Source organism: Equus quagga, chromosome 9, assembly GCF_021613505.1.
Source record: "Equus quagga isolate Etosha38 chromosome 9, UCLA_HA_Equagga_1.0, whole genome shotgun sequence".
Taxonomy (NCBI): Eukaryota; Metazoa; Chordata; class Mammalia; order Perissodactyla; family Equidae; genus Equus; species Equus quagga.
The window spans coordinates 28,930,034-28,942,248 of NC_060275.1; the positions used below are offsets into that span (position 1 = coordinate 28,930,034).

Consider the following 12,215-nt stretch of genomic DNA (forward strand, 5'->3'; position numbering starts at 1 on the left):
ATGAACTTAATAGATATATATAGAACACTATCCCAAAACAGCAGAATATACATTCTTCTCAAGTGCACATGGAACATTCTCAAAAATAGACCATATGTTGGGAAACAAGGCAAGCCTCAGTAAATTTGAGAAGCTTCAAATCATATCAAGCATCTTTTCTGACCACAATGCTATGAAACTAGAAATCAACTACAAGAAAAAAACTGGGAAAGTCATGAATATGTGGAGAGTAAACAATATGCTGCTGAACAACCATTGGATCAATGAAGAAATCAAAGGAGAAATCAAAAAAATCTGGAGACAAATGAAAATGAAAACACATCATACCAACTCTTATGGGATGCAGCAAAAGTGGTCCTAAGAGGGAAATTCATAGCAATACAGGCCAACCTCAACAAACAAGAAAAAACTCAAATAGGTAATCTTAAACTGCACCTAACAGAACTAGAAAAAGAAGAAGAAATGAAGTCCAAAGTCAGCAGAAGGAGGGAAATAATAAAAATTGGCACATAAATAAATGAAACAGAAACCAAAAAATAAAAATAAAAACACAGTAGAAAGGATCAATGAAACTAAGAGCTAGTTCTTTGAGAAGATAAACATAACTGACAAACTCTTAGCCAGACTCACTAAGGAAAAAGGAGAGGAGCCTCAAATAAATAAAATTAGAAATGAAAGGGGAGAAATTACAATGGGTACCACAGAAATACAAAGGATTTTAAGAGAATATTATGAAAAACCTAATGCCAACCAATTGGACAACCTCAAAGAAATGGATAAATTCTTAGACTCATACAACCTCCCAAAACTGAATCAAGAAGAAATAGAGAATATGAATAGATCAATCACAAGTAAAGAGATTGAAACAGTAATCAAAAACCTCCAAAAAAAAAAAAACAAAACAAAGTCCAGGACCAGATGGCTTCTCTGGAGAATTCTACCAAACATTCAAAGAAGATTTAATACCTATCCTTCTTGAATTATTCCAAAAATTGAAGAAGATGGAATGCTTCCTAATATTCTATGAGGCAAACATCACCCTGATCCCAGAGCCAGATGAGGACAACACAAAGAAGAAAAATTACAGATCAATATCACTAATGAATGTGGATGCAAAAGTCCTCAACAAAATATTGGCAAACTGAATACAGCAATACATTAAAAGGATCATACACCATGATCAAGTGGGATTTATACCAGGGACACAGAGATGGTTCAACATCTGCAAATCAACCACTGTGATAGACCACATTGACAAAATGAGGAATAAAAATCACATGATCATCTCAACTGATGCAGAGGAAGCATTTGACAAGATCCAACATCCATTTATGATAAAACTCCCAATAGAATAGGTATGGAAGGAAAGTACTTCAACATGATAACGGCCATATATGACAAACCCACAGCCAACACCAGACTCAACAGTGAAAAACTGAAAGCCATCCCTCTGAGAACAGGAACAAGACAAGGGCACCCACTCCCACTACTCTTATTCAACATAGTACTAGAGGTTTTGGCCAGAGAAATTCGGCAAGAAAAAGAAATAAAAGGTATCCATATTGGAAAGGAAGAAGTGAAACTCACTGTTTGCAGATGGCATGATTCTATATACAGAAAGCCCTAAAGACTCCATCGGAAAACTATTATAAATGATCAACAACTACAGCAAAGATGCAGGGTACAAAATCAACTTAGAAAAATCAGTTGCATTTCTATACTCTAATAATGAACTAACAGAAAGATAACTCAAGAATACAGTCCCATTTACAATCACAACAAAAGGAATAAAATATCTAGGAAAAAATTTAACCAAGGAGGTGAAAGACCTATCAATGAAAACTAATAAGACGTTATTGAAAGAAATCGAAGATGACATGAAGAAATGGAAAGATATTCCATGCACGCAGATTGGAAGAATATATGTCCATATTACCTAAAGCAATCTACAGATTCAATGCAATCCCAATAAGAATCCCAATGACATTCTTCACAGAAATAGAACAAAGAATCCCAATATTTATAAGTAAAAACAAAAGACTCCAAATAGCCAAAGCAATCCTGAGAAAAAAGGACAAAGCTGGAGGCATCACGATCCCTGACTTCACAATATAGTACAAAGCTATAGCGATCAAAATAGCATGTTATTGATACAAAAACAGACACACAGATCAATGGAAGAGAAGTGAAAGCCCAGAAATAAAACCATGCATCTATGGACAGCTAATCTTTGACAAAAGAGCCAAGAACATACAATGGAGAAAGGAAAGCCTCTTCAATAAATGGTATCGGGAAAACTGGACAGCCACATGCAAAAGAATGAAAGTAGACCATTATCTTATGCCATACACAAAAAGTAACTCAAAATGGATTAAAGTCTTGAAGGTAATACCTGAAACCATGAAACTTCTAGAAGAAAATACAGGCAGTACACTCTTTGACATCAGTCTCAGCAGCATCTTTTCAAATACCATGTCTGCTTAGGCATGGGAAACGAAAGAAAAAGCAGACAAGTGGGACTACATCAGACTGAAGAGCTTCTGCAAGGCAAAGGAAACCAGGAACAAAATGAAAAGAGAATCCACCAACTGGGAGAAAATATTTGCAAACCATATATCTGACAAGGGGTTAATGTCCAAAATATATAAAGAACTCATACAACTCAACAACAAAAAAACAATCTGATCATAAAGTGGGTATAGGATATGAGCAGACATTTTTCCAAAGAAGATATACAGATGGCCAATATGCACAGGAAAAGATGTTTGATATCACTCATCATCAGGAAAATGCAGATCAAAACTACAATGAGATATCACCTTACACCTGTTAGAATGGCTCTAATTACGAAGACAAAAAATAACAAATGTGGAAAAAAGGGAATCCTCCCACACTACTGGTGGGAATGCAAAGTGGTGTAGCCACTATGGAAAACAGTATGGAGATTTCTCAAAAAATTAAAAATAGAAATACCGTGTGACCCAGCCATCCCACTACTGTGTATTTACCCAAAGAACATGAAATCAACAATCTAAAGAGACTTATGCAGCCCTATGTTCATTGCAGCAGTATTCACAATAGCCAAGACATGGAAGCAACTCAACTGATGAATGGATAAAGATGTAGTGTATATATACAATAGAATACTACTCAGCCATAAAAAAGACAAAATCGTCCCATTTGCAACAACATGGATGGACTTTGAGGGTATTATGTTAAGTAAAATAAGCCAGACACAGAAAGACAAACACCACATGATTCCACTTGTATGTGGAAAATAAACAAACACATGGACAAAGAGAACAGATTAAGAGTTACCACAGGGGAAGCCGGCTGGGGGGGTGGACAGAAGGGGTAAAGGGGCACATATATATGGTAATAGATAAAAATTAGAATCCTGGTGATGCATAAGATGTAGTCTATACAGAAGTTGATAAATAATAATGTACACCTGAATTTCACAATGTTATAAACCTATGACCTCAATAGTAAAATACTTTTATCACAGTAATAGTTTTAAAAGCATTAGGGAAATGCTAAGAAAGTATTAATATATTCACTTGATGGGAAATTATGGAAAAATTAAAAATGGTATTGAAGAGTATTCTTTTTAAAGGGTTTGTAATAAACTCAGATAGTACTAATTCAGAGGTCCAAAATGGCAAGAAGTGAAAAGCAGGTCTCCTTCGCATCTACGTCTCTCAGCTCCAATCCCCTCCTCAGAGGGAACCATTTAAAATGCGTGTGTCTGTTCTTTTTTCTCACCCAAATGGCTTGTTCTACATCTTGCTTTTTTCTGGTGATTATTCCATATCAACACACAAAGATCTTCCTCATTTTCTTTATGCTTGAGTGTGATTCCATTGTGCAGATGTATCACAACATATTCAAGTAGTTATTCATCGATGGACTTTTAGTTGTTTCAAATCTTTCTCTGGAATAACTATGCTGCTATGAATGACTGTATACGTATTTCACTTTGCACATGTGAGAATATATTTTGAGGGTAAATTCTTCAATGTGGAATTGTTGGGTCAAAAGAGATTTTATAGAAATACCATATGATCCAGCTATTCCACTACTGGGTATTTATCCAAAGACAATGACATCGATACTTCAAAAAAATATATGCACCCCTATGTTCACTGCAGCGTTAGTCACAATAGCCAAGACATGGAAGCAACCCAAGTGCCCAGCAACTGATGAATAGATAAAGAAGATGTGATGTATATATATACAACGGAATACTACTCAGCCATAAAAAAGACAAAATTATACCATTTGCAACAACATGTAGGGACCTTGAGGGTGTTATGCTGAGTGAAATAAGTCAGAGAAAGACAAAAACTATATGATTTCACTCATATGTAGAAGATAAACACATAGATTAGGAGAACGGATGGGTGGTTACCAGAGGAGCAGGGGGTGGGGAAGGGTGAAGTGGGTAAAGGGGCACATATGTCTGGTGATGGATGGCAGCTAGACTCTTGGTGGTGAACGCGATGTAGTCTATACAGAAAATAAAATACAACGATGTACACTTGAAATTTACACAATATTGTAAGCCAATATGACCTTAATAAAAAAAAGGATAGGTGCATTTAAAATTTTGATGACATGGCCAAATTTCTCTTCACAGAGATTTTCAATTTTTACATGCAAGAGTGTCTATTTGGCCAGCATTGTGTGCTATCAAACTTTTTGCTGGGAAAAATGTGTTTCAGGACTTCAGAAAATACTTCTGAAGTATCGTCAAGTTAAAAAAGGAAGACCCCAAATTTTATGTAGAGTAAGAACTTTTAACCATGCAAATGTATATTATCGGAAGAGATTATGCCAAAATATTAACAGTGATTATCTTAAGTGTATAGATCATTAAATTTCATTATTTCGTAATCACTGAAGTAGTGTCATTTAACTTTGTTAGAAAAATTTCACAAATTTCTTATAGAGGCTTGGATATAGTGCACATTTCCCTTGTGTTTTTACTCATAACACCTGTAAGAGGATGAGCTTAATACATGAGGAGAGAACGGGTAACATTTTCAGGCAGGATGGACACCTTTCTGCAATTCGCAATTTTGCCACCAGGTGGTGGAAGAGAGTTAAAATTCAGGGATCTCTGAGGCCCGAGCAGCAAAAATGAAGTGCACTGTACCGTGAGAGCTTGTAAGGCTTTCCAAGACTTAAAAATATATATGTATTGGGCCAGCCCGCGGCTGAGTAATTAAGTTCGCGCGCCCCGCTTCCACGGCCCAGGGTTCCGCAGATTCCGGTCCTGGGCGCGGACATGGCCCCGCTCACTAGGCAACGCTGAGGCGGCGTCCCACCTGCCACTAGATGGATCCAAAACCAAAATATACAACTATGTACTGGGGGCATTTGGGGAGGAAAAGCAGAAAAAAAAAAAAGAAAAGAAAAAAGAAGATTGGCAACAGTTGTTAGCTCAGGGGCCAATCTTCAAAAAAATTTTTAAAAAATACGTATTAAAAGTTAAAACAGACATTTAGAATTGTATCTAAAATATTTGTTCCAAATCTTCAAAACTTCCAGGAAAAATCTTGGTCCTGTCTTTGGCATTTCAGCTTCTTTCATCTCCCCAGTTAGCTGCTATTTCTTACCCCTCCAGCAGCTCAGTCTGTCCATCTGCCCGCTGATGGTGCTGCCAGGCTTCCCTTCCTTCCTTCTAACCCCGCTGCTCTCCGAAGAGATGAACAGCCAGATGAATGGATGCATGCCCTTGGAGTGACCCAGGCCTGGAGGCCACCTCTCCATCTTTGCATGTGGATGACTCTACTGGTGGGATTTCATCACCGTGGGACTGGGGGTGGTATTACCAGGCAGAACCTTTTAGCTGTCATTCAAATCATCTCTTTCAAAAGCAATTGTCCTTTCCCTGTGTCTGGACCCAGCTAGAACCTGCTCAGGGAGCAAATGCTTGTCTCTCCAGGCCTGGCCTTGTGGGCTGGGCATCGACACTCAGTTTTGGTACCCCGGACCTGTATCCCCCACTCCTTGAGCACCTACCCTGCTCCCGGTGGATCTGCCCCGGGAGTAATGTCTGTCTTTGGCCCCGGCCTCCTTTAGAAGGGCAGAGCTCTAACCCAGGCTGCCAACCCTTAAATATGCTGTGATCTTGGGCAAGTCACTCAGCCTCTGGGGGCCTCAGCTTTGGCTCAGGGTGTGTAACACGTAGCAGTAGTTTGTCCCAGAGTACATATTACCACAAAGCAGAGATGGGTCTGCCTCGCCCTGGAGTTACGTTTTTGAGGATGGAAGAGGGGGGAGAGAGGAAGGAAGCTCGGGGCTCCCACTGCTGGGGTGGGATTGCTGGGGAAGGGTCTTAGGTCCTGAGAATGCGGAAGGGGCTGAGCTCCTGGACGCCCTGTGAGGACCCCACTAATGGACCTAGTGTTCAAGGGGAAACAGTATCACTGACTTTTCCACGACTTTTAGACTGAAACGTGCCCCAAGGGCTAACGTGCAGCGCGCGCACCTGGAGTCGTGCACACGACTCGCTGAAGCATCTACACTTCACGTGATCGCTGGCATTATCTATCCCCAGGCTTTACGGAGCTGACACCCAGTCTACGCAACCACCTTTTGATCAGGCGGGGGCTCCTTCCACACTCCGCTGAGCGTGGATTTCTCTGCGAGGAATTCAGTCGGGGGAAGAGGGAGCTTGTCGGCAGTAACGGAGCCTAATTCGGGCAGACCACAGGGCAAGTTCCTTCCAATCCTTAAAGGCTTCCTGGAGGAGGGGTGAATTTAGGGCTCACTAGTTGAGCCTGACGCCGCGAGGCTTGAAATTGGCCTGGGTCCAGGCTCGAGATGCGAAGGCGGCAGGTCGCGTCTCAGATCCCCGCGGGGAGGGAGCGAGGAGCGCGGAGTCGGGCGGCCGGAATCGGGCGTGGTTTAGGACCCGGGGCGGGCCTCCGGCCGGCTGTGGGACTCCGAGGTGGCGGCTGCAGGACCGCGGGCTGTGACTGTCCGGCTGTGACCCACTGCCCGGCTCTGCTCCCGGCGCTGCTCCGCGCGACCATGACGGGCTCACTGTTCAAAGCGAACTTCTGGGTAAGTCGGCGGGGCGGGCGGCAGATCGCCGGCTGGGGACCCCCGGCGGGGGACCACCCAGGACCGCGTGCGGAGCTGGGGGCCCGTGTCCGCCCCCCCGGGGGCACAGCCCGAGCGCACGGAGCGCCGCCGGGCCCTCTCCGCCGGCCCCCAGCTGCCGTGCGTCCTCGGGTCCCGGGCCCCCTGGCGCCCGCGCCCCCACCAGCGCGCGTCCTCCCGCGGACGTCTGTAGCCGGGGCCCCGGAGAGTCGGGACATCCAGCTCTCACCGCACAGATGAGCAAGCCGAGACCCAGAGGGAGCAGCGACCCGTCCGGGCGAGTCGCCGGTGGCCGCGGAGGCTGTGCCGGGAGCGCATTTAGGGGGACTTGGGGTGAGCTCCGCTGGGATGACGGCGGCAGGCGCCCGGAGGGCACCGTCTTTTCCAGGTCCGCGGAATTGCGCAGTCTGTCCGAGCCCGGTTAGCGCCAGACTTCCCTTGCAGACCCTAGAGGGGTTCTCTTGCAGAAGCTTCGCCCTACCCGGCAGCAGTGTTTCCAGAGCCCCCCTCCCCAGGCCTTGGCTCAGCCCAGAAGGAGGCGATGCCTGTGTGAGACCCTCCCAGCTGGTGGGGGCATCACGGCCATGTGGGACGTGCCCAACCAGGAGGCAGCGGATCTGCCTGCCCCTCTTCCTCTGTCTGGTCCTCTTCCCACTGTCCTCTCACTCCCCAGGTGTCCCTCAGGAGTCTGTATCCCCTCCTTCGGAGGAGGAACCACCCTCATCTCTTTAAGGCAGGAACAAGAAGTCAACACACCTCAAAGCTGACCTACAGCTGCCAAGCGGCCCCAGCTTCTTACTTGGGACCCTGCTTGCCTCCATTTAGCTTCACAGCTGCCTGGCAGGTGCCTGTCTCCCATGGTGGGCTGCTGGGTGGAGAAACCTGGCTCGGTGGCCTTAGGGACACAGTGTAGACCCTTCTAGAGTTTCTGAGGTTCTTCTGGGGCACTGCCCAACTCTAGGGTGCGGGGCTGTGGAGCATCACAGAGAGGGTGAATGACCTCACAAGTGGCCCTGTGAGGAGGCCTGGGAATTTGTCAGGTGGATTATAGGACTTTTGGGACCCATGACTGGCATTGTGGGAAAAAGCAGGGCAGAGAGATCTAACTCTCCCTCCCTCAAAGTGTGACACCCGGTTTTCAGATCTTGGCCTAAATGTGACCCTTCAGGGAAGCCTTTCCTGATTGAGCCCAATAGGCCCTGTCACCTGCTTACCTGGCACACATTCAGTTCCTTCATAGCATTTGTTACTTTATAGTTTTGAATTTGGGGGCCTACAAACACGTGAGCACGTTGTGGACAGGTACTGTGCTGGCTTTCAGTGCCACTGCCGCTTGCACGGGCTGACGCACACTGGGTACTCAGCAAATAGTTGTTGGATGAGTAAAGTGGATCTGTAAGGCCCGCAGGGCATGTGACCCGATGAGAGCTGCAGCCTCCAGCCCCCAGGGCTCCCAGGCCCCAGTGAAGCTGCTCCGGATGCATACTTGCAGGAGAGCCTGGGGGAGGGGGCAGAAATGAGGCCTGGGTTGAGACTTAGAAGTTGGGTGAAACTCTGGGGGAGAGAACTTTCTGGGCTTATACTTTGAGAAGGTATCTGAGATCCTGAGAGGTAGTTTGCAAAGTGTCGAGGAAAATAATCCATAACCAATCTATAAATGAAAATTTGGGTGAGTTTATTCTGAGCTGTAATCTGAAGATCATGGCCCAGGGCCTCTCTTCCCGAAGGAAGAAAGGGCACCAAAGAAGTGAGGTATACAGAGTGGTTATATACCCCCATACAGGACGTTTCACATATGATTGAAATGTCCCTCCCACAATAGTCACAAGATTGCCCTGTCGGCACAGCACTTGATGGACACAGCAGGTAGTGGGTCTGCTCTCTCAGAGGGCATAGCAGGAGGCAAGTCTATCATCTCGAGCTGGGTGGTCACAGGTGAGCGCAGCAATCAATTCCTAGCCTAAGGAAAGATGCTTAATACTTAAGGAGATCCCAACGTTGGGAGGGGGAGGGAAGTTGCACCTTTATCTCAAGGGCCTTTGTTCTTGCCATAGGGAATATCTAAAGCAGATATACAATGCATGCTCAACAGCCACGGTCAGGCCCTTTTGGAAAGATAAGGTCAGGCTGAATTAGGTTTATACCAAATGGCTTCCTCATATTCTCCAATATATCCTATTGCTTGCCATTTTCATTTGTCAAAAGGTTGTCTTCCATCTCTAATTTCCCGTGACACTTTATGTCAAATAATAAAAACAATAATAGCTAACATTACTGTGCAGAGAGTGTGTGGCATACACTATTCTAAATGCGTTACACACACAGCTCATCTAAGCCTCAGAACTACCCTGTGGGGTAGGTTACTTACTATCACATTTTCAGATGAGGAAACTGAGTGGCAGAGAGGTGAAGCAACATTCCCAAGGTCCTAGAGCTGTTCACTGGTTGAGCAGCAATCTGCAGGAACTAAATGCTCAGTGGGTGCCTTCAAGGAGGCTGGTGCTTAGCGATCGTCCCAGCAGAGTGGTCTGCATAGTCCCTTTGGCACTGCCAGAGGTCACGGCAGGTCACCATTGCACCTTCATGTGGGTATATCTTTCTCCTTTAGCTCCAGCTGTGAGCTCCTGGAGGGTAGGCACTGGTGTCGTCATTGGCTGAGCCCCCAGCATCTGCCATAGTGCCTTGCATATGGATGCTCAGGAATCAGGCAGATGAGACAGTCAGTCAGGACTTGGGAGAAACTGTTGGGGACATCAGGGGCTGCCTGCAATGCAAGGCTTTCACACTCTCAGGGGGTAGCGGGGGCAAGGCTGTTGGGAGCAGTGGGGGGATGGCAGTAACTTTCAGGTTTCAAGGATGAGAAGATTGTGATCGGATAAGGTAGAAACCTTGGGAAACACAAGTGGGAATCCGGTGACTGAATTTAATAAATATTTATAACGTACTTTCTCCTTGTAAGGAGCTCTAGTGGAGGTGGCCTTTGCAAGGGTAAGACCACCATCTTGGTTAGATTCCTCATGAGGAAGCGAAGCGGAGAGGACAAGCTTTGAGAGGTTGAAATAGCTTGCCTGAGATCACCTCTCTAGAAAGGGGCAGACCGCGATTCAAAGCCAGCCAGTCCACCTCAGAGTCTCTGCGGTCACTGATGACCCTTCTGTACTTCATGCTGTTCCATATACTCTTGCCTGGACACACATCAAGGGCCTTGATGCTTGGCCTCAAGAATGTGGAAGGGGAAGGGGCAGGGGGTGGGGAGAGTCCAGCAGGGGCCAAGGAATCGGGCCCAGGAGTGGAAGGGGTCCGTTCCAGGGTGGAGACCATAGGGAGGGGGAGAAGAGGAGACTGGCGGGAGGAGGGTAGAAGAGGTCAGAGCCACAGGACAAGGCCGCCGGTTGAAGGTGAGCAGAATGGGAGAGGAAAGGAGGGCTGGGAGGAGGCTCCATGTAAGGCGAACTGGAGAATAAGGTGCAGGCCCCCGAAATGAGGAAGTCAGGAGGAGGAACTGGTTTGTGGGGAAAGAAGGAGGAGGAGGAGGCAGAAGCGATATTAACAATATTTAACCACAGCAGTAGCACTGGCGAGGACCAAAGCCAGCAGCATCCTGCAGCTCCCCCAAAGCCTTCGGCCCCCAGTACCACGCCAGGGTTGCTGGCTTCCGGGGGGGGGGGGGGGGGGCGGGTCTCGGGAGAGGAATGTCTTGGAGAGGGGACAGGGTGCCAGGTGGCAGAGTTTGGAAGTATTTAAATGTTTTAACAACCAGTGCAAACATGTCATTGAGTACTTCCTGGTGTCTGGTGGTCAACATGCCGGGTTTGACGGCCTGGTGGACATGGCCATCGTGAAAAGGTGTCCAGGCAAGAGTGTACGGAACAGCACGAAGTACAGGAGTGACCACAGAGGCTCTGAGGTGGACTGGCTCAGTTTGAATCCCAGTCTGCCCCTGTCTAGCTAGGTGATCTTGGGCAAGTTATTTCAACCTCTCAAGCCTCAGTTTTTCCATGTATACAAATGGGAGTAATAACAGTATCAACTCCATAGGATTTTGTGGGGATTAAACCAGAGTTTAATATAGTGCCAGGCACATAGTAAGCACTTGTGATTGTCAGCTATTATTATCATCAGCAGAGAGGCGACAATTAAGGGAAGTAGGCGACAGTCATTCAAGGAGAAAGAATGAAGAGTTAAGAATCACTCTTGGTGAATGCCTGTGTTTAGGCCAGAGGAGAGAAGGGACACAGAAAGAGAGGCAGAGATGTACCATACAACCAGGACAGAGCCATCAAAGACAGGCCCAAGAGAGGAATGTTCCGTGAAGTTTTTTTTTTTTTTATTGAGTTAATGATAGGTTACAATCTTGTGTGATTTCAGTTGTACATTAATGTTTGTCACTCGTGTTGTAGGTGCACCATTTCACCCTTTGTGCCCACCCCCTACCCCACCTTTCCCCTGGTAGCCATTAATCTGTTCTCTTTGTCCACATTTTTAAATTCCTCATATGAGTGGAGTCATACAGAGATTAACCTTCTCTAACTGGCTTATTTCACTTAACATAATTCCCTCAAGGTCCATCCATGTTGTTGCAAATGGGATGATTTTGTTCTGTTTTGCAGCTGAGTGGTATTCCATTGTATATATATACCACAACTTCTTTATCCATTCATCTGTTGATGGGCACTTAGGTTGCTTCCATGTCTTGGCTATTGTAAATAATGCTGCAATGAACATTGGGGTGCATGGGACTTTTGGGATTGCTGACTTCAAGCTCTTTGGATAGATACCCAGTAGTGGAATGGCTGGATCGTATGGTAGTTCTATTTTTAATTTTTTGAGGAATCTCCATACTGTTTTCCATAGTGGCTGCACTAGTTTGCATTCCCACCAGCAGTGTATGAGGGTTCCATTCTCTCCACAACCTCTCCAACATTTGTTACTATTAGATTTATATATTTTTGTCATTCTAATGGGTAAGGTGATATCTTAGTGTAGTTTTGATTTGCATTTCCCTGATGATCAGCGATGATGAACATCTTTTCATGTGCCTATTTGCCATCCATATATCTTCTTTGGAGAAATGTCTGTTCATGTCTCCAGCCCATTTTTTG

At 45.6% G+C, this 12,215-nt stretch overlaps 1 protein-coding gene across 1 annotated transcript in view; it reads left to right on the plus strand.

The window, feature by feature from the left end:
• Window positions 1-6,729: 6,729 nt before the first annotated feature.
• PSTPIP2 (proline-serine-threonine phosphatase interacting protein 2) overlaps window positions 6,730-12,215 on the plus strand; it is a 71,872-nt gene continuing 66,386 nt past the window's right edge. Inside the window, exon 1 of the mRNA XM_046672242.1 lies at window positions 6,730-7,074. Coding sequence (XP_046528198.1) covers window positions 6,832-7,074 — 243 coding nt within the window. The 5' untranslated portion in view covers window positions 6,730-6,831. The remainder of the gene's footprint in view (window positions 7,075-12,215) is intronic.